The sequence below is a fragment of the Passer montanus genome, unplaced genomic scaffold (assembly GCF_014805655.1).
Source record: "Passer montanus isolate IOZ18808 unplaced genomic scaffold, ASM1480565v1 scaffold29, whole genome shotgun sequence".
Classification (NCBI taxonomy): domain Eukaryota; kingdom Metazoa; phylum Chordata; class Aves; order Passeriformes; family Passeridae; genus Passer; species Passer montanus.
This window is the reverse complement of record NW_024367596.1, coordinates 9,404,816-9,427,597: the sequence shown is the minus strand read 5'-3', so window position 1 is coordinate 9,427,597 and position 22,782 is coordinate 9,404,816. Positions and strand designations below refer to the sequence as shown.

Below are 22,782 nucleotides of genomic sequence, written 5' to 3'. Positions count from 1 at the left end.
GCCCCCCGGGAATCGCTCCCCAGGAATCGCCCCCCGGGAATAGCTCCCGGGAATCGCCCCCCGGGAATCGCCCCCCGGCAGCGCCCCCCGCCCGCTGTACCTGCTCCTCCCGGCCGCTAGGAGGCGCGGTGCCGGAGGGGCGCTGCGCCGCTCCCCGGCGCGGGCGGCTGTGCGCTGGGCTGGGCGGAGCTGTTGCGCATGCGCCGGCCCGGCTGGGGGCGGTTCGTTCTGAGGGAGGCGGCCATGAACGCGTTCGGGGCTGCGGCACCGCTCCCGGGCTCCTCGGCCGCGGCGGGGGCCCGGCACGGCGGCGGCGAGAGCGTGGAGAAGATCGACATGTCCCTGGGTGAGGAGCGGCGCCGGGGCGGCCGCTGTAGGCGACAGGGCGGGGGGCTCGGGATAAACCAAGTGCCGGGGACGGGGGGGGCGGAACGAACCAACGGGGCACCGGCGCGGGCGGAACCAACGATGGCGGGGGGTGGGGAGGGGAAAGGACGCGACCCTCCCACAGCGAGAGCGCAGGAGGGGCGAGGCTGGCGCCGGGGGTGGGCACGGCGGCGATCCTGGCCGTGCCACCGGGACCGGCGGCGTCCGGGGTCGCGGTCCTTGGAGGGGAAGAGCCGGGACCCCTTTGTGTCGCGTGGTGGTGTGAGCCGGCCGCAGAGCGGGGCGCTTGCGGCCCAGTGAGGGCCTCAGGACTCGGGCCTCAGGCCCGGCGGCCTCGGGAGCGTGCCAGGGCCTCGCCTGGCGCTCGCAGCTGCAGGCACGGGTGAGGTTTGGTGGTCTCTCAGCTGGCCTGGGCGTTTTGTTCTCCTCAGGTTTGGAAGTCGGCTGGGGCAAGTCTCCCGTGTAACCTCCTTGCTGTGCAAGACCAGCCACGCCGGGCATGACGTGTCCTCTTCCACGTAGTTTGCTGTGACAATCTGCCCCGTGTCCCCTGCTCTCCTGTGCAGGGTGTGGGGGTTAGGAAGTTGCACAGGCTCATTACGAACCTGCAGAGCTGTGTCACTCCAGCGTGTGAGAAAGAGACATCCACGCTGTGGATACTTCAGGGAGGTATCTCAGAGCTCTGTTCTGGTGCTGTGTACTGAGTCCCCTTAACAGTCAGGGGCAGTTTGGTGTGTTCATGGGCTGCAGTTTACTTTTATTAGGACAAAAAAAATTAATTTGTTTTGTACGTTCCAATACTGCTTTGTGGTACTACCAGAGCATGATAGATTGGTGCTATTGGGAGACTTTATTCAAAAAGCAAAAGATTCATAGTGTGAACTGAAATTATTAATAGTGGACTTGGTCTCTTTGTGGGCCTCCATAAAATAAGAGGATATGTACAATTTTTCCCGCTGTAAATAATTCAGTGGAGTTCTTTGGGCAGTGGAGATAACTTGTGAGATGATGTTTAGAGTTTGTTTGAATGTAGAGTGGTGCTACAGCATTCATAGAAAGCTAAACCTGTTTTTACCATTGCACACAATCTTTGTTTTCAGGGTTGCTGGTAGAGTTATTGATCCTGGCTTGTTGTATTTTCACATATTCCAATGTTTCCTGGCTGAGCTAACCTGTCAGTCAGTCATTGCTGCATGTCCTGGCCATTAACTAATAGCAGACTGCAAAGAGCTGCTGCAGTGTCATGAGGATGTTGTTTTACAGGAGGATGTGTTGTGAAGTGGGTGCTTCTTTGGGTGCATGAGAACCCTGTCACCCCAGCTGCTGTCCCCAGGTGAAAGCTCTGTGTCAGGTGTAACCAAAGGGAAGATGCACTCCCACATCTAGTGTGGTATCAAAGAAACTGACATGACCCTAATCTAGGAAGCCTTAAGATTGAGATCATGATGTTGAGTAAATTCTCATAGAGTAATAAAGATTAAACATGTTTTGGTTGTGTTGTGTGCAGCTGAGCTTCCATTTGGATACTGCTCCCAGGTAACTCTGCTATTCTAGCTGTAGTTGTGATCTCTGATCTCATGCAAGATAGAAAACTGCTTCAGTGTGGCTCCTCTGACAAATGCATGAAGTCCCAAATGTCCTTCATTTACCCAAATAAGAGAATAGCTGAAATTTAAAAAGTTGTAGCCTTGTGTGCAGCAACTTGGAAAAAATTGATTTAAGATGAAGCAGATGAACTGTGAAGCATGAATCCATGTTTGAAGTGGCTTTGGTTTTCTTTGTATAAAAGGATAGTCTGGAATCCTTGTTCCAGGGCCACCCCCTTTGGTAAAGAAGATTGTGTAGAGTTCAGACCCTGAGTGACCTGTATCAGTGTTCTTGTCCTAGTAGATTTTTACAGCAAAGTGAATTAATTTTCTCTTAGCTTTCTTTTGACAGGATGCAAACCATTGGGTAATAGTGTTGTGATTTTTGTTGTTTATGTTTTTACACAGTTTTCTCTGTTCTACCCCTTATGAGTCCATTGAACTCGGCCACAAACACAGTAACCCCATTTCCATCTTTCCTTGACTGAAAAAAGACTGTCCACCTATTTGGGGAGGCTCCCTGTTAAAACATGACATTTTTTATCAGTTGTGCTCTCCTGGTGAAGATGCAGTAAACACAGTTTGACAGTTTCCTGTAAAGTGTTCTTGTGAACAAGCTGGCAGTCAGATAAAAGCTGCCACACCTCTTGCTTTACTCTTCTCTCCTGAGCTGGCTCCCAGGTCAGTGAAGGAAATCAAGCTGCTGTAGCATAATTTGCACTGGACAGATGTTGTTTGCTTTTTATCAGCTTGTTTCTTACACAGATTTTTGAACTGATTAATAACTTGTCTGGGGTTGTTCCCCTGGACAATAGATAAGGTGATTGCTTTGGATTGTAGATTCCTGGGGAGAGATGTCTTGCTTGCCTTTTTCCCCATAATTTCAGTCCTGGTGAACATCTGAAGATAACTGATGGCTTGAGTTGTGTCTGTGGGATCTTTCTTAAGTAGCTTAGGATGAAGGAACTAAGGCTGGAATTCACAATTTATCTGGTCTCTGCAAAATCTGGGCATGAGATTGGGTTTTCATTTTCTTTAACCATGTACAAAAACTAATGGAATCATCCAGATTGAAATTTAATGCTGGGCTGAATGCCATGATCTTACATGTGTCTCACATTTTCTGGATGTATGGAACTGCTTCCCTTCTGCTGGGGCATTGTATTATAAAGTAACTTCTGTAAGATATAACAGGGACTGGATGTTTATAGTGGTAATGTTTCTGGAACCTTAACTTGTATGTGCTGCCTTTGCAGGATTGACTGGTCTGTCACCCCTGACTCCAGGCTGTTTGGGGGTTTTATTCAGTATGTCAAATTTTATACAGTATGCCAATTTTTCTTTTTTTTTGTAGATGATATAATCAAGCTGAACAAGAAAGAAGAGAGAAAGCAATATTCTCCCAAAATAAAAAGAGGGCTTCAGCAGAATCGAGCTCAACAGTTCAGTTCACAAGGCTCCAAGTGGGGAATGCAGCAGCAGAAAGGTGAGTGTGCCACACACAACACAGATTCCACATTATCTTTCTTGAGCTGAAAGGTAGAATAATGAAATGTGTGGATTGACATGGTCAGTTCACTTGTCTTTCAAATAGTGTATTTTGATTATAATTCAGGGCTATTTTAAATCTATTTATAATTGGTTTTGTTTCTGATTCAGTGTGAGAAAGTAATTGACTTGTTTAGCCACCAGGAAGCTTAGATGCTTGAAGGACTGTCCTTGACTCAAGGAAGAATTGGCTTGCTTTCTGATTCTTCACATTAATTTTAATTTTGGAAATTTTGATGATACCTTGCCCCTTGTCAGAGATAGACAGAAGTGCTTATGCCAAAGCCTTTGTATTGGGAGATGTGGAGGCCTTGCCAGAGCTCAGAGCTTTGTGCAAAAGAAAAGTATATTCATATTTGTTGGGTAGAATTCTCTTTACAGACCTCCCCAAAGTAGCTGTTACTATAGACTGTGATCCTGGCTCAGGAATATTTAAATGGATAGTGCACAGTGTGAGTTGGCTTTTCTTTTAAGAGCTTGAGATGCAGAGGAAGTACAGTGTCAGCCTTCTTAAGCCAGTGGAATACAAAAAGGAGTGAGGAGAGGAAGAGTGCACAATAACAGCTTTGCTGTAGGTTCCCCTGAGTAACTCATGGTTTTTTGATAAACAGGAGAAGTTTTAAAATTATTCCCAGGCTTTACTTCAGTACATGGATAGCTCCTGCTTGAAGTGCAGACTGGTTTTGCTTGCAATTAGTTTTGAAAAGTATCTATTTAGTACAGGATGATCAAAATGTGGAAGAATACTGTCTGATAAGAAAGCTTACCACCATGAGCTAATTAGGTGTTTAGGTTAATACATGCAATTTCTTGTTTAGTAGCATTCCTTTAAAACAAAGGCACATCTGTCTGGTGTACTCACAGTGATCCCTGTCTTACCTTTGTCTTGCTTAATGTTTGTTGTAGCAGCAGCTCCTCCTTTGTGTTTTAGACACAAATGTCTTTAAGGATCAGTGGAATGTTGTGTTACTCAGGGGAGTTTTGGTTTCTGTGCAGGCCACACAACTGTGTTACTTGTACATCTCTAATAAATTGGTGACAGGGCTGGAGAAGAATTTACATCTCTCAGCCCAAGTGTGAGGATATTTGTGTGGGTGAAGAGTAAGTGAATTGAAGTTGTAGATTATCAAACATGTAAGCTCTGTTTATAACTGCAGTTGTCAAGTGCAATTGTTTATCATCAGAAGACCACGAAAGAAACAAGTATTAGGATTTAGAATTTTAGGAGAAGCTTGATCTGCAAACTTGAAACTCATATTACTGCTGTTGTAGGCAGATACTTTTCTCTACTGGAATCTCACCAGATTCTCTGCCTATGTTCTGGGAAAAAGCAAACAATTTCTTTGCAAAATTGCCAGATGCATGACATCTTGAAACATTGAATAGTTTCAGCTGCTTCCCCCTGTATAGCTTGGCACATTTTCTCGCAGTGAAAACAAATATCTTCTATTGTTTTTAAGCAGAAGGAGTCATTAAATAGTTCTTGTGAGCATTCTAGTTATTAGTAGCTTAGCAGTAGATTTATTGCTACTCTGTTGCTATTGAAGTTACTCTGATAAGTAGCAAAGCCTCTGTGGACAACTGCAGAAACCACAAATGATCAAGTGTTCAGTTCCTTGTGGTTTTAGAAGTGGCTGCCAAACTTTCTGGAAAGAAGCGAGGAACTTGAGCTGGATTCTTTTCATCTTTTTGGGTTAAAAGCAGAGAGATGAGCATTGTTCATTTGAATAAAAGTTGTCCTTGGTGATACACAGAATGCAACTGCACAAAGCCCTGTGCAGCCTGAGCTAACTTGGAGGTTTTAATTATTTGAGCAGAGGTTGGTTTATAGAGCTTGTGAGGTCCCTTTCAGCCTAAGCAACCCTGTTTCTCAGCTTTTCTCTTGGAAAAGAAGAGCATTTGCCAACCAGCCACAAAATGTGTGCACACAGCAGTTCTCCATGGCAGATTGATCTGAGCTGGATTCTGACCAGTGGCTTACCTCATGTCATGGTTCCTGTCTCATGAGAAAGCACAGATTTATTGTCAATGCTTTTAAGTCAGATATGTTAAAACTAAATGTGTCTGTTGCTGGAGAGCTGACTCCTCAGTCTGAAATTTGTTTAGCAGTCTGAGGTTCTAGAGGCAAGGGTGCTTGGGGACAAAATTGAAGCATGGTTGTATTCACAGCTTGAAGCTAAATGACTCCAGACTGGGTTAATCAAACCCTGGTAACTGGAGATACTACAGACCTCAGACTCACTAAAAGCCTTTTATATTCAAAAGCTGCTTTCAGTCCTCAGTTTGGCTGCACTGCCATGCAGACTTCTAATTGAAAACACTTCAAATGTGATATAATTCATGTGCTGTTTCATGTGCTTTTGTGGGTCAATTGCTATGTTCTTTCCTTCCAAGTCGTATCTTGGGAACCACTGATTTAAATAAATAATCTTTGAAGCTGTTTTGGTTGTTTTTTTTTCATTTTAAATTAAACTAGTAATTTGAAGTTTGCTGAATGGGTAGGAAGCTGAGGGACTCTGGTTTGGTTTATATTGTTCAGTACTTGATGAAGTTCCATTTCAGAGTATTTTGGTAGTTTTCTGTGCTAGAAGACTCTTAAGTTCTCCCTGCAGACATGTCAAAGAAGAAATTTTCAGCAGAAATTAGTGCAATGAACTAGAGTAAAACTGTGCTCTGTATGAGAAGAAGATGATTGCTGTGCTGGGGCTTGGGCCAGACCTGCTAAGCTGAGTGACCAAATTGCCTTCAAGTGTAGTGGTGGCCTCTGCTCCAAGGCTTGAAGTGTGCAGCCAAATAACTTGTGCTGCCTGCAAGGCATCTTAAAGCACTGATCTTTTCTTTCAGGAAGAATTGTTGAGCTCTCTGTGCTCGTTGCAGGTTATGGTAAGAACCGTTTGGCGCGCAGAAAGAAGATAGCAGGGAAGAAGCGTTCTTATGGAGTCATAACTGGCCTGGCAGCCAAGAAAGCTGTGGGTTCACACAAAGGAGTCAGTCCTCTGAACAGACAGCCACTGAGTGAGAAGGTAATTAATTACTGCAACCCTGGTGATTTGTGTCAGAACAGGTTAAATAAAATGAAACACGAGTGCTTCAGAGCAGTGCTACTGAAATATAAAATGGAGACAAATGGTAAATCTTTTATCAAATTGGGAATGTGTTAGCTGAGATCTTGTTTGTTTTGAGTGGGCTGGATAATGACTAGGTGTGAAAATAGTTTCTAACACTTAATTGGGTTGCAAGTCATGGGAGTTGAAGTACAGAAGTATGTTCTGTGCGAGTATGGAGGGAGTTCCTGCATTTTTACAAGGAAAATTTGTTTTCTTGCAGACCAGTGGTTCAGCCAACCTGCAGGTGCTAAGCATGTGCTGTTAGAAAATTGCAAGTTTTTGCAGAATACTGAACTCCATCAATAGGCTCCCTTCTCTGCACTGCTCCAGCAGCCTTGTTGCCTGCTTCATCTCATTCAGTATTGTAGAATGGGGTTTGCCTTTGGATTTCTGAAGAAGACCGATTTTAAGACTTGTGCAGCATGGATTTTTGTCAGTTTAGGGAACCTTAAGTTCCCTAACCTTCAGTTTAGGGAGATATGGTAATGAAAAAATAACTGCTAAGGTATATTGCTTTTCGTTTTCTCCTGAGGATGTGGAGAACATAGAATTCATGAAACTGTAGAAGGTGTTTTCAAATTGCACTAGATTGTGAAAGATAGGCAAAGCCAAGTGTATTCTAATCACAGTTTGTAAATGGAAACTGAAATGTTGGTGTGTGTACAGCAAACATTATGCTGAATATGTTTGTTGTTTTTTAAGAATGCACAGCGGAATTACCCGGTCTTGAAAAGGAAAACAAACCTGCAGAGGCAATCTGAAATGCAGAGAAAACAAGCTCCTGCCCTCAGGAGGCCTGCCCTGCTAAACAGGAGGTAAATTACCAAGCCTGCTTTCTGAACACTACTTGGCAACTTGCCATAGTGAATTTTGTTTGACAGGACTGAGGCTAAGAGAAGACAGTAGGTACTGGCAGTAGCAATATGGTCAAAACCACCTTGTGTGTGAAGTTGTACAATTCTGGAAGCCAAAAATGTGACAAACACGGTCTCAAGACAAAGCCAGATGTTTGTTATGATGTAGAGCACTAAGGAGTGCCTCTACTTTTGAGCACCTGGTATTCTGCCTTCAGTTAAATCACAGGCAGCCTATATTTGAGCAACCTGATCTTGTGGAAGGTGTCCCTGCCCCTGACAGGGGGGTTGAATCTAGGGGTTCTTTAAGGTTCCTTCCAGCCCAAAGCGTTCTGTGTTTTATGATTCTGTATGGAAATGGCCATTGTAGATTTTGATAGCTCAGAAGTGTTAGCCATGGTTTAGTGAACTTTCTAAATGCCTTTGTGGAAGCTGGTGCCATCTGCAGCTTCAGGAAAGTCATTGCATGTTTTATTTGTGCTGCAATTAACGTCTGTTATAAACTGCAACTGAAATGGTCTCCATGATAAAAGGTTTCACTCTGTGTTTATATCCTGAAAACTGTAAACAAACTTTCTTTATACATACTGATTTAAATTTTTTTTCCATCTAACCAACAATGTTGAAAGTGCTGGAGGATACTGATCAAAGTGAAAAGCAGAATTAATGACCATATTGTCCTGTGATGTATGAACATTAGGCTTCTATGTACCAACAGTGATCTCTCCATTTATGAGTAATGTGTTTCATTCCTAGTGAATGAGGAGCTTCCCAGCTGAAGCATTCAGCCTCAAAGAGGCAGCACTACAGATATCCTTATGGATGTTTTGGACACTTTTTTGACTTTCATAGTAGTGTCTCTAAGATGTTCCCTGTGAAGCCTTTTATAACTATATTTTTTAATAAATCTTACAGAAATAACATGCCATCTACGTTTGTCAGAATTGGAAACAAACTAAATCAGCAGAAAGACACTCGTCAAGCAACTTTCCTGTTTAGAAGGGGCCTGAAGGTAAATACAAATTTTGAAAAGAACAAGGCAGTTGGGCTATAGATTCTAAGCTAACCTGTAACACTGATATTATTGAATCAACTTCAAATATCAGATCTGAGTAGAAACTTCAGGTGCACTGGGAAATAGCCATAGGTTCTTCTGGGGAGGTGGACTCATTCTCTTTACTTACTATAATCCATTGAGTCTTGCTTCACATTCCAACGTAATTGAGCAGTTCTGAGGGGCATGGAACTTCTCAGTGTTTGAGGTTAGTTGCAAGGTATTAATTTTTCCTTCTTTTAAAAGTTAATGTTATAAAGCTCTGTCCAGCTTTTAGAAGTTGCTTTCAGGTGAATAATAGAGCAGAAACACATTTTAGAATCTGATTATGGTTTGGTTTGCCTTTTTGGTTATTTTGGGGTTATTTATTTGAGTTATTTTAGTTACTTAAGGATTTTTTAGTTATTTTTAGTAGGATGGAGAGATCAGAGAGTGCACATTGAATGAAAAGTGATGGGTTTGGTTTTATTTGTGCCCTCATTCTACATCTGCCATCATTGTGACTATAAGTAGCTGTTCACTTCCTTCCAGATGGTTTGCAAAATTACAGACAGGATCAGGAACTAGACAGACTTTTCTTGCTAGTGTAGTAATATTTTGATGTATCTTAGGCTGACGTAGTCCTCCAAAATGTTGCCATTGCTCTGTTGGCAGTTTTGTTTAACTCATTTTGTGTTCCTGAAGTAATTTCATTGCAATGTCTTATGAAATTAATAGGACTCTTATCTTTGAAGTCCCTCTGAAGGTACAAACCTGTTTGTGCACAGTGTACAAACAGCTTTAAACTTCTGGTTTTGAACTTCTGTATTTCCAGCTGCTACAATAGGAATCGAAACAATATTCAAATCTGGTCTCTGTACTGATGTGTTTTCAGGTGCAGGCCCAAGTGCAGTCAACAGATGATCTTGATAATCAGACAGGAAAGAGAACTCGCCAGTAAGTATCTAATTTGGAAATCTTCAGCTTTGGAGCACGTAAGATTCTCATTTTAGCTCAGACTTCCTGGATATGATAATAGAAGGGGGGTGAATTTTTTTCACCTCTAGGCATATCAACTAAAGTGACAGTGATCCTCCCCCTATTCTCAGTTATTTCCTAAATTATCTTCTAATTTAACCAGGAGGAGTTGGTTTGCGTAAGACATTTGCAGGAATGAGGGGGAAGATGGTAAGAAGATCAGGCTAATCTCTAGTCCTCATGAATACTGCATAGACTAGAAAAAAATTCAAATGTCAGTGTTACCCTGAGCTCTTGTTGTAATTCTCCTTTTATTTAATATGCCTATAAGCCTGTGAAGCAGTTCAGAAATGAAAAAGGCAGAGCCCAATGAGGCTGCTGGGCTCTTCCCCCATATACTCTTCCCATACCATTCTGTGCCTGCTGGGCTCTTTGCAGGGTATTTCTTGGGAACACAAAAGGCTGAGGAAAGCAGCAGGTGCTACAGAATGTGTCTGTCAGCTCTTGAATTTGCTGTGTGGGCCATTTTGGCCCTATGTGTGGCAGGAAAACTAAATGTTTTAAAGAAGTGAGTTCTTGAGTCAGTGCTGTAGCTCTGGTGCACCTCAACAGTGTGTGATTTAGTGCTCTCCTGAATAGGTGTAAGTAATGTAAAAGGTACAAGAATGGATAGCCAAGTGTGTCAGTAGCATGTGAAATTGTACTGGCCAACATTCTGAAAGCTTGCACATTCTTTGGTGGCCAATATCTTGAACATACCTTTAAAGATACCCTGACTGAAATCTCTGCACAATTTTTGTAAGTGATTTTTGTGTTTTCAAACTAGGTGGCGAACTTCTACCACAAGTGGAGGGATCCTGACTGTGTCTATTGACAATCCAGGAGCAATCATAAGCCCAGTGTGAGTTTTCAATTAAGTTCTGAAATGTTCTGAACATAAATGAAATTGCTGCTTTGAACCATATAATGCATTCCTTGCAGGTAATGTTTTAGGCGACCTCAAAGTCATAGCTTCTTGTGAAGGCTTCTAAGTCTGGCCCCTTTCCGAATTTTTCCGAGCAGTGTTTGAATAACATCACAGCTGGATCTCACGTGTCAGCTCCCAGTTAGGAGCTTGATGTGGTGTATAGAGTGGATGAGTAGATTTTCACTTTGTCCCTTCCAAATCAGGCCATGTCACAGCTGTTTCCCACCTCTGAGTGGAAATGAATGAGCACCTACTTGATGAGTGATGGTAACAGTTACTCCCTGATTCATAAAAATACTGCTGGACTTGTACTTAAAGAGAGCATTGCTGTATTTGTGTTAGGGATGTTGATGGTACTGTTGTTTATAGGTGGTATATTTTAAAAATGTCTTGATTAGCATTTCCTTGGTAGCGTTTTATCAGTATGGAAGACTGTACCAAATTTATTTTTTGTATTTATATGATAAATTAACCACAAATTACACATTTGTCAATAAAATTGCAGATGAAAAATAAGTTGATTTCCTGCTGGGACTCTGTGTCTGATAACCATAACAAATGGTCCCTTTTTTAGTTTTGCCTGACTTACCTTCTTGAATTTTTGCCCTCCAGCTTTTCAGCCAGCCTGGTCAAATGATTTGATGAAAAATTCATACCTGTATCAGCATTAAGGCTTTCTTGCATAAAATACATGTTCATCATGTCCTTTGTAACATTCTTCTTTCACAGCTCCCAGAAATTACGATTAACTCGTAGTTCTGTGCCACCGTTTCTGATGAAGAGGGACCAAACTGAAGAGAAGAAGATTCCAAAAGGGGTTCCATTGCAGTTTGATATAAATAGTGTTGGAAAACAGGTAAATGCAATTTTCCTCTCATAACTGTGGAAGTAGTTTCAAGACCAATAAAAGCCAGTGAGGCACTTTGCTCCTGGACTCCCAAGTGACAGAAAGAGAGAACTAGTGACTACTTCTTGTTTCCACTTCCAGTCTTTCCGCTAACTTGCTGTGAAATTTCAAGCAAGTAGCTAAACTCACTGCTCCTGTTCTTCTAGTTCATGCCTTGCATGCCCACATGATTTAAATGGATTTAAAATGTTGAATATTTCTAAAAGGCTTCTGGTATTCCTGCTGTGCTTGCATCAGCAACTGTGAATAATTCAGAGCTGCTTTCAACTGTGACCTGCCTGGAGCCCTGGCAGCCAAATTTATAAGGCAACTTTTGCTGTCCATCTAGGAAAAAAAATTAAATGTGAGCATGTAAAGGCTTGAAAGATGAGCAATTTTTCACAAGTTTCACGAAGACAGGTGATTTGGTGCAGCAATTCTAATGCTGTCAATGAAGGAATTCTTACAGGGTGACAGAGTTAGACACTGTTCTTGTAATCAGCTCCTTAGTGCAGTTGTAGAAATCTGCATGGAGTCAAGGCATTGATCTGCATTTATTCCATCCAGGAATAAGAACTATGTCAGAAAGTCTACTACTGTAGTGTAAAATTGATTGAACTTCTGGATTAGACTCCAGGTTGCTGCCTTAGCTGAGTGAACTGGAAAGCAACCTGCATTAAAATAGTGAAAATGTTGCATTTGTTGAAGTTGCAGAGAATCTATGTGGGGCAGTGTTTACTGGAAGTTCTAGTTTTCAGTCTGTCTGTCCTCAGTTTAACTTAACAATATTTTGAGTAGGCTTTGAGTATTGACATTATATACCATGTGTTCTTAATTAATTCTGAAAATGCAATCTGATTTTTAAACGGTGTAGGAAGTGACAAAAAATCCAAGTGAGGCAACTAAGGAGTCAAGTGATGATACAGACTGAAGAAAAAACTTTGATTAAATTAATCCAACACCTTTAAAGTTTTGGTTAAATTACTTTCTTTTTCAGACAGGGATGACGTTGAACGAGCGATTTGGGATCCTGAAGGAGCAGAGGACAGCACTGTCTCAGAACAAAGGAAGCCGTTTTGTAACAGTGGGCTAACCTCGCAGATGGACTTGGGCACTGAGCCCACCTGCCTGAGCCCCTGACATAAAAGTGGGCAGAAGAATACAGCATATGTCACTAGAATTCTCCAGACATCTTGCTAAGATGGTGGCAGTGCTATCTCTCTTTGTTACTTGGAATGGTAAACGACTTAATGCCCTGAGGGAGAAAAAGTGGAAATTGATCTGACTAGTGGCACCATCACCTGGTTGGAAAAGATTCTGTTGCCCAGCTGAGTTCTTTGACCCCTCTGTTATGGTAAAGATTGTTTAAGTGTTTAATTATAAACCCCATTTTAGGGTTTTTTAGGGACTGCCTTTGAGCTCTCTTTCAGAGACCAGTTTAGCACAGAGCCTCAGTCCGTGGATACTTTGGTAGCGATGTAGCGGCATTTTTCATGGGAGCATTGGTTCTGTACTTCTTTGTGCTTTTAAAGTTCCATTCTTTTTCCTTTCTTGAAAACTGTTTTGCATCCTCACATTCACAAATAAAGCTGTTAGCTGAGACCCAAAACTTGTAACTGGGATGGAGACTATTCTACTCTTATCCTTAAAGGTGGTCCAGATCATATACCATATTGGAGGAATACTGCACAGGCAGTGTGAGAGTCCTTTGTATTCCAAATAGCTCAGCTTCATCATCCTCCTCTGTAAATGGAGTTCATCAGTCTCTTTTTCTTCTGAAACTTCACATTTCTTTTTGAAAGGTTTTTCAGAAACTTAATGCAATAACTTCATGGTTTGGAATAACTTGATAGGAAAAAATACAGCCTTCCTTCACAAGGAAGTCAGCAGTATGGTAGAGTTTCTTGCCCTCCCAGATACAGGATTCTCATCCTGCATACTTTGCCCCTAGAGGGTTTTCTCCAACTCTTAAAAATAGCTGGAGGCAAGGAATCTTGTGGCACTTGTTTGTTTATACCAAAGAGAGGCAAGATGTGAAGCTGATCCACAGTGGTCAGACATCTGGAAATTGTTTGAAACTGAGGAACATTTCTGGAGGAAAGCCCTCACTTTGCCAGCACGTGTAAGGCATTAGGCAGGAACATGTAGCCACCTGCTTTAAGCATAGCTGTGTGCATCAGAATCTGCAGGACAATAACAACTGGGGTATCCTCAATCTATATTTATATAATCCCTGAAACTGAGGCACCTCTTCAGAATTGCTTCCAGACCAGGCATTGATGATCTTGGCACTGCTCTTTGGTGTGGAGGGTTAGGTACAGTCAGGTACAAGAGTGGCTGCCTTGCTGCATCCAGGCATGTTTATGGTGTTTGAAGCAGGTTTAACTCCTTTTCACATTCTTGAAGAATTTATATTTGACAGAGTTGGTTTCCTTGCATTTTTATCAAATTCCGAGTTAACTAGCATATACTGGCAACTTCAGCCTTGAAGAGCACTTGACAACAGAGGGGCTTTTTTTTTTTGGTATTGTTTTGAAGTCAGAGTGCACTCTGACTATTTAGCATCAGTGCACTCTGATGCTAAATAGGACATAAACCCTTATTTTTAATGTTGAAAAATATACCTTAGCAGAGGCAAACTAAATGTAATGGTGTTAAGGTTTCTTTCTCAATTACTAGTAGGATTTTTTTAAAATAAATGTCCCACTGTTAGAATTTGAGTAGGTAAAGAGTAGTCAGTCATCCTGTTTCAGTGTATACGTTTTCCATGTGCCAGGATGCAACAAAAAAATTCTTTTGCATCAACCTAGATGCAAAACATTGATGCAGTGCATCAAAAGTGCTAGTTTGTATTTAATGAGAAGATGCTTTACACTGTACTTTTTGGTATTTTTCGGAGAAGTTATTACATTTGATCTATTCTGAAGCTGTTAATTTTTTTTTTAATAAAAAGTTACAGGTTTCATATTGTCTTGTTCCTGTTATAACCACCTGGGCAATATACTGGTTATGTGAATTTTCTGATAGCCTGCAAGGGGTTCTTACTGATCGAATTCTTATTAAATATTCTGAAGAAGACAGCAGAAAGCAACGTAACTTAAAAGAGGGTTCACACTCCTTGCCCAGCTTAACACTGACAAGGGAGCACTTCTTGGAGTGGCACTGTAGAGGCTCACTTGCATTTGAATGTCTCAGCTACTAATTAATATTTCAGTAGCGCTTCCTAATTCAGTGAGTCGGTGTGGTGAGAGCAGCAGATGTGTCGTGGCAAGCAGCGACTTTGCTGTGACATGTCTTGATAGAGAATCGCTGTCATCAACACCTTGTGCCGCACCACCAGCCCGAGCGTGGGTGCTGTGCCAGCAGGAGGCACAACCGTGTTAATGGTCAGTGCACGACAAAACACTGCCTGTAAATATGTTTGATAAGGTGTTAAATATTGTCATTGTCTCGCTACTTGATTATTGACTATTCGTTGTTCCTTATCAGCTCACGCGTGCTGGCTGCAGCATCAGGTGCGTTCAGTGGAAGCAGCAGGGCACGATGGCATTTACTAACATGTAGCAAAGGGTGTGGCCTTCTAATCTAATCAATCCTTAAGTTAAAAAGCGTGATGTAGTTGTTAGATTTCCCACTTAGCGGAGATCTGTGCGCTCTGCCCTTGTTTGCTGCTGGAACGGGCCCGACACCCAGCAGCTGCGAGCGATGCTCAGCCAGAAACCATCCTGTGACATCCCACGTTGGCGGGAAAACTATAATTTTAACAGCTCCAGCAGGTGTCCAGGCGATCCCTTGCACGCCGGCCGGGCCGGGCCGAGGCGGGCGGGAGGGCGCGGCCCCGAGGCGAGGCTGGCCCATGCGCTGTCCGGCCGGGCTGTGGCGGGGAAATGGCGGCGCCGGAGGGCGGCTCTGCCGCGATGCCCGCGGCTTGTCCCGCTCCGCCTGGTCCCTCGGCTCCCGGCTCCTGGAGCCGCTCCTTGGACCGAGCCCTGGAAGAAGCGGCGCTCAGCGGGACTCTCAGTTTGAGCGGCAGGAAGCTCCGGGACTATCCACGGGCCAGCGCCGCCAACCACGATCTCAGCGACACCACCCAGGCTGGTGAGGGACGGGGCGTGAGGGGGGCGAGGCAGCGGGGAGTGGGAGCGGGGGTCTGGGCGTCCTGGCTGCCCTAGCGGCCCCTCGCTCCGGACTGAGTCTGAGGTGACCAACTTGCTGTCTCTTCGATAAATTGAAGCTGGTTTCGCCTCTTCCCTTCGCTCTCCGCCCTTCCTCTCCTCGGCTCTCGAGGCAGGATGGAGGAGCTGTGGCAGGGTTCTTCCTTCGCCCGTCTGATGAGATCTCTCCCGTTTGTAGGGGTTTTCTTCTTTGTCATCTCTGCTGTAAAATGTTTCCCTTATGGGGAGCTGTTTTAAAGGGCGTTGTGAGGTTTTCCTCAGAATTGCTGCTCGCTGCTGTGGTTTTAGCTGGTGTTCTTCTTGCTCTGATACATCTATGTGTGTGTATATATACACATACGTGTGCACCCTCACAATCTCTCATCTTGTCCTGCTGACACGGGAAGCCAACTTTCCAGGAAGGGCTGTCAGGTGTGTGTATGCTAAAGAAACTGGTTTTTATAAGCTCTATAAGCTCTTATGCTTGTATTACTGTAATTTTCAACAGCTATAAGAAGATATGAAAGATACCATGAATATAATCACAGCCTTTTCTTTTTTTCTCCTGTATAACATGGATTTAAGGATATTAAAGATTGTTAATTACTTTACAAGGTACAGTAAGCATTAGAGCTTTTGTTCTCTCTATTCCTTAAATGTATTCATGAGAATAGACTTAAAAATATATACTTTGACTGTAAGTACCTTGATCACAAGTGAAAACACATCAGTGTTTGCATATTTCTGTACTAACTAGAGAGGTGAGACTTGGGAAATGAGAGTTTGTGCAGATGTAGAAATCTTCTAAATACATGTTGTAGGTCAGATTTAGTTTATTTTGTTTGTGCAGTTGTAGAATTGAAGTCAAAGTAACTTTAAAAGGTGTCAGCATGCCGTCTGTTTGAAGCTTTGAAATCTAAACTTTTTAGTGTTGTTGTAGCTTGAAAGCTTAGAAGTAAGCTTCCAGTATCACTTTTTTCAAGTTACCATGTTTGTTTGTAAGAGTGCTGATTGCACTGTCGTTAAGTAATTCAAAATGGAAGCTTCTTTAAAATTGTCTTGGCTTCATACTCTGTCCTGTCACATCCTACTTATGCAGAAATCTGTCACTGACAAAAGAAACACTCATGAAAAGTCAAGCAAACCTTGAGACAACACTGGTTTGCTTGTCTTGAACACATCTACACACAGAAAACAGTTCTTGTTGGGATATAAAATTTTGGGGTGTTTTATGTTTCTTTTGTGCAAGTGCAGTTGCACAATGAATGTGTAGTGGATTAATGTGTAAGCAAAGGCAGCATACACATTTGTGAGGGGTTTGGGCTTTTTGTTTATAACACTATTCATTTACTGTACTCTTAAACAATTTGTGGGAATTCTTGTTCCCACCAAGGTTCCCATCTATTGTGCTGAATATTTGCATTGTAGTTGTTCAAGAGGCATTAAATGCTAATAAGCAGCAGTGCATGCCATACACTTTTGTGCATTTATCATTACAATGAACCTCAGAAAAAAGCTAGAACTGTTCTTAAGTTGTAAAAAGCAAAGCTTATTGACTGTGTGTGGGGACACACATTCTGTTTAAATTCTCTGTTTTGAAGGCTGCTGTGAATAACTTCATCTTGTGCTTTTTTTTTTAGCGTGGTCTGTTCTGTGACTTGTTTTTGTTTTTAGTAACTTTGGGCACAATGTTGTTAATGGGAGGAGACTTAAAATTCTTTTGTATGGGACTAGCCACAAATAATATGATACAATGTATTTGTGTGTTAGGTGTTATAAACACTTAAAGTAAACACTTTAAACACCCCACACAGTAGACTTCCAGCAGCCTTCCTACATGCTGTGCCGCAGACTCCAAGAACATGAGGTGCTGGGTGTCTGTGTTTCGTAAAAATGACTGGAATTGCTCCCAAATTACAAATTAGTAACAAAACTGAAGATGAAACAACGATGTGCAAACCTTCCTGCTCATGTGCCTGAATAGACACCTCTGTGGTGTGAATCATGTACTGATACAGCTCATTCCCATTCCTGTAGCAATAAAAGTAACTGCGTGTCAGTGTAACCGCATGGGTGCTTACGAGGTGGGGATGAATCACATCCCTCATTAACGAGACTACTGCGAGAAACCTGCACCTCCCTGCCCCGAGCCTGACAGAGCCCCCGGCCTTGCCTGGGAGCTGCTCTGAGCGCAGGTGAGCCAGCAGGAGCAGGGTGCTGCAGATCAGAGGTTTGATCAATTTAGTCGGGTGCTCTGTGCGGATTTTGGGGGTGATGGTGGGTGATGTCAGCCATGAGGTGCATTTCCAGATGTTAAATCAATGGGAAGATCACATTTTTTTGGACCAGGTATGAGTTCAGATTTGACTAATGCTAACCCTGGTGCTCAGGCTGCAATAGCTTCTGGGTACCGTTCTTAACCACTCCCTAAACTGTCACCAGAGCAGCAAAACCAGGTCAGGTTTGCTGCACTTTATTTTTGAACTTAATTTTTCCACCTACAAGAAATACTGTATTATAAAGTTCCTCATTAATCATTTTCTTCAGTCCATAAACTTTTCACTGGAAGGTGGATTCTCTAGTCCTGTCAGAGCCTTGGCTGCTTCTGGGCACTGCTGTCTTCCCGATGATGCAAACCCACATGTGACTTTTTAAACCAAGATCAATGCTCAGGGTTACTCTCAGAACTGACATATAACTTCAGCAGGCAGTAAAGCAGTAGTGAGTTTCTAGTTGTTCTGTACTTTGACTGGAATTAAGATCGCCTTAAAAATCAAACTGGAGATGGAATAGTCTGGACAGTTTTGGCATGGATCAGCAGGAAAGTAACTCTCTGCAGTGTGTGGTGCAGTCACCCATTGCATCTTCTCATATGTGAGGGATGTGCAAGAAATGCAGTGTAGTAATAACCTAAATACTGAAAGAGTATCTCATTCCTTTGTGTTCCTCCCTTACATCTTAATTGGACTTTTAGGAAGTGACCAGGTTTACAAATCTCATTGATGAAGAATGAGCGAGCTTCTTCATTATTAAATGAAGGATATGCTTTCATACTTTTTATTTTGGTTTTCTTTCATACTTTCATTTAACATTCATTATCTCTCCCCATTTTATCTGAGTTACAGCCCATTTGTTCATTCCACTCATGTTCTTGACCACAGAATAGGAAGAAGAAGGGCTATAAACCACCTGAGTTAAATGTGAAAGGAAGCACAGTTGCATTTTGCCAGCATTAATGTAGATTCTGATGTCATTATTTGACAGCTTTCCCAGTGGCCTAAAGCATACATTGAGCAGAAAAGTTATTTGTCAAACCCTCCATGACAGCTGCAATTACTTAAACCACTCACTGTCTCCATTTTTAAAGGAGAAGATGGGAATATGTGGGTTTATGCAATAAAAGAAGTGTCTGTTGTATGGAAATTGAGTAAGATAATTACATGCAGCTCACTATGTCTTGTTTCTGGAATATATTAGTAGTAAAAAAGGATAGAAAGACTCTGAACAGGAAGAATAAAATGGTCTGCTGTGCCTTTTCAATGGCTTTGCCAATGAGGCATCTCTGTAGTTTTATTCTTACTAGTTCTCAATAGAAATGGTAAAATCTGCCCGTAGTGTCAGTAAGTTTTCTATATGCCAAGTGCTTGCATGCATCTAGAAGGGCTGCAGTGAGTATGTGAGTGTTCTGCTCTAAAGGGTCTCACTGGTGTTTTCATTCCTGCTAGAGGTTCAGTTGATACTGCCTCATGAAATGTAAAGTGGCTTGAGAAGCACAGCATGGCTCAGACAGCACTGGTCCTGTCAGCCAAACATTTGTTCTTAAAGCCACAACAGCACAGTCAAAACCAGCCTAAAAGTAATTTTTTAAAAAAAAAATTTTGGGTTACTGTATTTTGAATGTAAACTTATTGTGATCTTGAAGGTAACTTGGAAGGAATTTGGGATTATTGTTTGTTCAAATCTCAGACTATTGGACACTGGAGTTTAAATACTTAGATCATCTAAAGTTTCAATATTAAAACCCAAAACCTAATATGTCAGTAGCGTCATGCAGATTCTTGTGTTTGTATTTGTGTCCTTGTTGCTACCCCTACCAAAACCCAAAGAGAAATGCCCTATCCAGAAGTTCCAGTAGCTGTAGGAGTGGGAAGGGGAGAGGATCACAACCCCTTCCCTGCCTTTGGACAGTAATCCAGCTTGTTCCATTCAGCTGCATTTTTTTATCTTAACTCCTACTTGTGTCAGTCCTTGTTTAATTTGATTATTGCTCCCTTTTGGTTTTGTTCTTGTTATGTTTCTGTTATTGGGAGGTCTTGATCTCATTTGGTCTATGTATAAATACTGGCAATTCTTGACCTAATGGAGTTGTCTGAGAGTGGTGCTTTGGTAAATTGCTAAATTGAGGTCAGTTCTCTGGCTTTTTTTTTTTTTTTGTTACCATGAAAACACAGCAGTAGACTGTGGTAGTTTACAGTTCATTTTTGTTGCTTGTGTTGGGTTGGGATGGAGACCTGAGCACTGCAGTAATGCTCAGCTGCTCTTTGCACACAGGAAGTCTTTTTGCCTCACGTTTTATGGCAACTGGGAAAACACAATCTGAGCTTGTAGCTTCTAATCCTTGTGGCAATAAAAGCAATACGTGATATTCAGAATGCCTTTGTTCAGTGAGTTTATCTCTTAAAACAAACAATTAAGTCCTACCATTAAATTTTACTGCCAGTGAGTTCTTGTAAGTGGTGTTCAGTGGTATTGCATGTGTTTTTAGTTACTTCCCTAGTCTTCCCCTTCCTTGACTCCATCATGATCAGATTTAATTTCTTTAATACTGTCCAGGCTACATATGCCCTTGTGGTTATATTTTTGGAGATAACTGTAACTACATAAAAATAAAGAGGGTAGGGATTCATAGTTGAATATATTGAGCCCTCTAGTCATATGAAGGACAAATTAGAATTTAGGGGAAAAAGAATTTGTCCGTGTTTCTTTCATGATGTTTCCAGCTATGTTCTCCTGTGGTTGTACCTGTGTTTGGAGGTAGAAAATTTATCCTGGCTCAATACTCCCAGAAAACCATCATAAATACACAGCTCAATGTGATCTGAGTTCTATGCTGATGCCAAAATGGGAAGAAGTTCTGTCTTCATCTCCTGCTACACAGCCAACACCACAATCCCAGGGCCTTCATCTGGCTGAAAATCCAACCAATGACTTGGTGTGTCACATCCTTGGACAGCTCACAGGGCTTCACGTGCATGTGAATGCAGGAAATGGAAAGGATGGCAGCACTGCATGGATGATGGCAGTGAGAGGATCTGTTTTGGCAGATGTGTAAGCTTAAATTGACTCGCACCAGTTATGAAACCACACCTTAACTCTGTTTTGTAACCTTTTACCACTGACCTCCTGTAAATTTGCTAATCATTTTCTGTCAAACACTCTGCTGCCCTTTGACTCAATGAGCATAAAAATTTTTCATTCTACAATATGGCTTATAGAGTTGAATTTCATTCAGTGGAACTTTATTACTGATAGGTTTGGCTCTTGAGCATCAGTTTGGCAAAATACATTGTCTTATGCTGATGGTTCAAGTTTAGAGTGAAGTAGATGTAATTAGTTTGTTCAGCAGAAGAACCAGCAGTAAAGAATTAGTTAGAACAAACACTGCAAATTATGTAGCATGTGTTAAAAATAAAATTACATGGTAGCTAACAAAAAGGCTATAACTCACTTCAAGGGTTCTTCTCTCTGTAATAACTAATCAGGCTTGGACCTCATGGTTTCTGATGTTGGCCAAACAGCTTGAATGAATTGCAGTTGTGTATTCATTCATCTGAAGCCATGGGCTGTGCAGGGTGCTTTCTTCTTCATCTGCTGTGGCCCCCTCTCCAAAGTGGAGGGGTGGAAATCCATTCATGTTAGAAATGTCTTGTGGTTTGATTTATCAGGGCATCAGAGTTAAAAGTATTGCCTTAATTCTCTGAATTACAGATACTTAGAGAAGATGCAAAGGGTACAACATTGTGGTCTTTTCTTGATAGGCCTGTTGTGCCTAAGTTAATGCTTCTGTATATGTGCAGGAATAGGGTTTAATGTTTCAGCTTCAAGTCCCCAAAACTGCCCCAGTAGTCCTTGGCTTCAGCCTCACTTACAATTCTACACTACAGACTGCTGCTTCCCCTGACAGCCCTCATGACTTTCTGGAGTGAGGAGTCTTTGTTCTCTCCTAGCTGATAATGTTACTGATTTGGAAGTTAAAGTATTTACACTCTTAGCCTTCTCCCAGTGAGCTTCAGGCACTCCAAAAGGAGAATATACTGAAACCCCCAGCTTGCCCTGCAGCCCAGGTGTTGGCTGCTGGGACATATGGTTTGTAACCATAATGTGCTCTGTGCAGAGGGCAGGAGGATTAGGGAGCATCTATTCACTTCCACCCAGCACCCCACATTGTTCAGTGACCCATGTGAATTTTAGTCTCTTTATTCAGCTTATTGTTGAAACTTAGCTTTGAATACAGAAACGTGTTATTGTTGCCTTGGGCTTTTGGGTAGTGCTGCAGACTATTGAAAAGTTTTCAAACACTATTTTTCATGTAATCTCTCTGCAGTGAAGCGTGGTAATGTTACTGCATTTTATATGCATGAAGCTTGGAATGGTACAAAGTTTGAAAGCATCTGTTGATTTCGAGTACCAAAATTTAAAATACTTAGTGCCTGAACTTACAGGCATTTTTAAATGTAACTTTTAATATGTTCAGAAGCCTTGGTGACTCCTTAGAAATACTGGGAATCAAGCCCAACAACTAGAAAAAAAGTGATCAATTAATATATTTTTGAAAGATTCATTTAGAAAATTTGCTTAGTATTATGAAGGAAATATATGGCACTGACAGTATGCAATCTGTTTTTCCAAAGCAGTGTTCACTACTTTCAGGTTAACCATCCCTTTTCCTTTGTGTAATTCTTTTGGTTTTTTTCCCTCATGATTTTTCAACACTCTCTTTTATAAGACTTTGACTGTGATCAGTCCTGATTCTCACAGTAATTTCATCTTGTCTGAAAAGGTCAATTTGAACAGAAAAAATTGGAAGAAGAATGAAAAGTGGTATGTGGTTTTTAATTGAAGACATGGGTTCAGTAGATATGCACAGGAAATGAGCAATTAAAGTTCTGTGGGCATCTCTGATGATAGACTTCATCATCCTTGTGCTTCATTTAGCCATGTTACCTAAGTTTTTAACTGAGTTTTCCCTTTACAAAATATCAGTGTGTTTTCCAGGTTACTT

General features: G+C 41.9%; 3 protein-coding genes across 16 annotated transcripts in view; 2 read left to right on the top strand and 1 right to left on the bottom strand.

Moving 5' to 3' along the window:
• The window catches only part of RUBCN (rubicon autophagy regulator), a 29,434-nt gene extending 29,270 nt beyond the window's left edge, over positions 1 to 164 (bottom strand). The window contains exon 1 of the mRNA XM_039713840.1: positions 101 to 164. The gene's annotated coding sequence lies outside the window, so the exon portion shown is untranslated. The remainder of the gene's footprint in view (positions 1 to 100) is intronic.
• A 19-nt stretch (positions 165 to 183) lies between these two features.
• Positions 184 to 14,309, top strand: FYTTD1 (forty-two-three domain containing 1). Of its 2 annotated transcripts, none has more exons than XM_039713848.1 (9): positions 184 to 346; positions 3,328 to 3,459; positions 6,399 to 6,544; positions 7,331 to 7,443; positions 8,398 to 8,494; positions 9,411 to 9,472; positions 10,320 to 10,394; positions 11,190 to 11,316; positions 12,344 to 14,309. In XM_039713848.1, exons 1-9 carry the CDS (start codon positions 199 to 201, stop codon positions 12,437 to 12,439), a joined length of 996 nt encoding a protein of 331 aa, XP_039569782.1. In that variant the 5' UTR covers positions 184 to 198; the 3' UTR covers positions 12,440 to 14,309. The 2 variants fall into 2 exon arrangements, with proteins under 2 accessions (XP_039569782.1, XP_039569781.1); XM_039713847.1 differs by having other exon boundaries at positions 6,366 to 6,544.
• A 911-nt stretch (positions 14,310 to 15,220) lies between these two features.
• Positions 15,221 to 22,782, top strand: part of LRCH3 (leucine rich repeats and calponin homology domain containing 3) — a 60,654-nt gene continuing 53,092 nt past the window's right edge. For all 13 annotated transcript variants that reach the window (XM_039713442.1, XM_039713444.1, XM_039713453.1 and 10 more), the window contains exon 1: positions 15,221 to 15,444. In XM_039713442.1, coding sequence (XP_039569376.1) covers positions 15,234 to 15,444 — 211 coding nt within the window. In that variant the 5' untranslated portion in view covers positions 15,221 to 15,233. The remainder of the gene's footprint in view (positions 15,445 to 22,782) is intronic.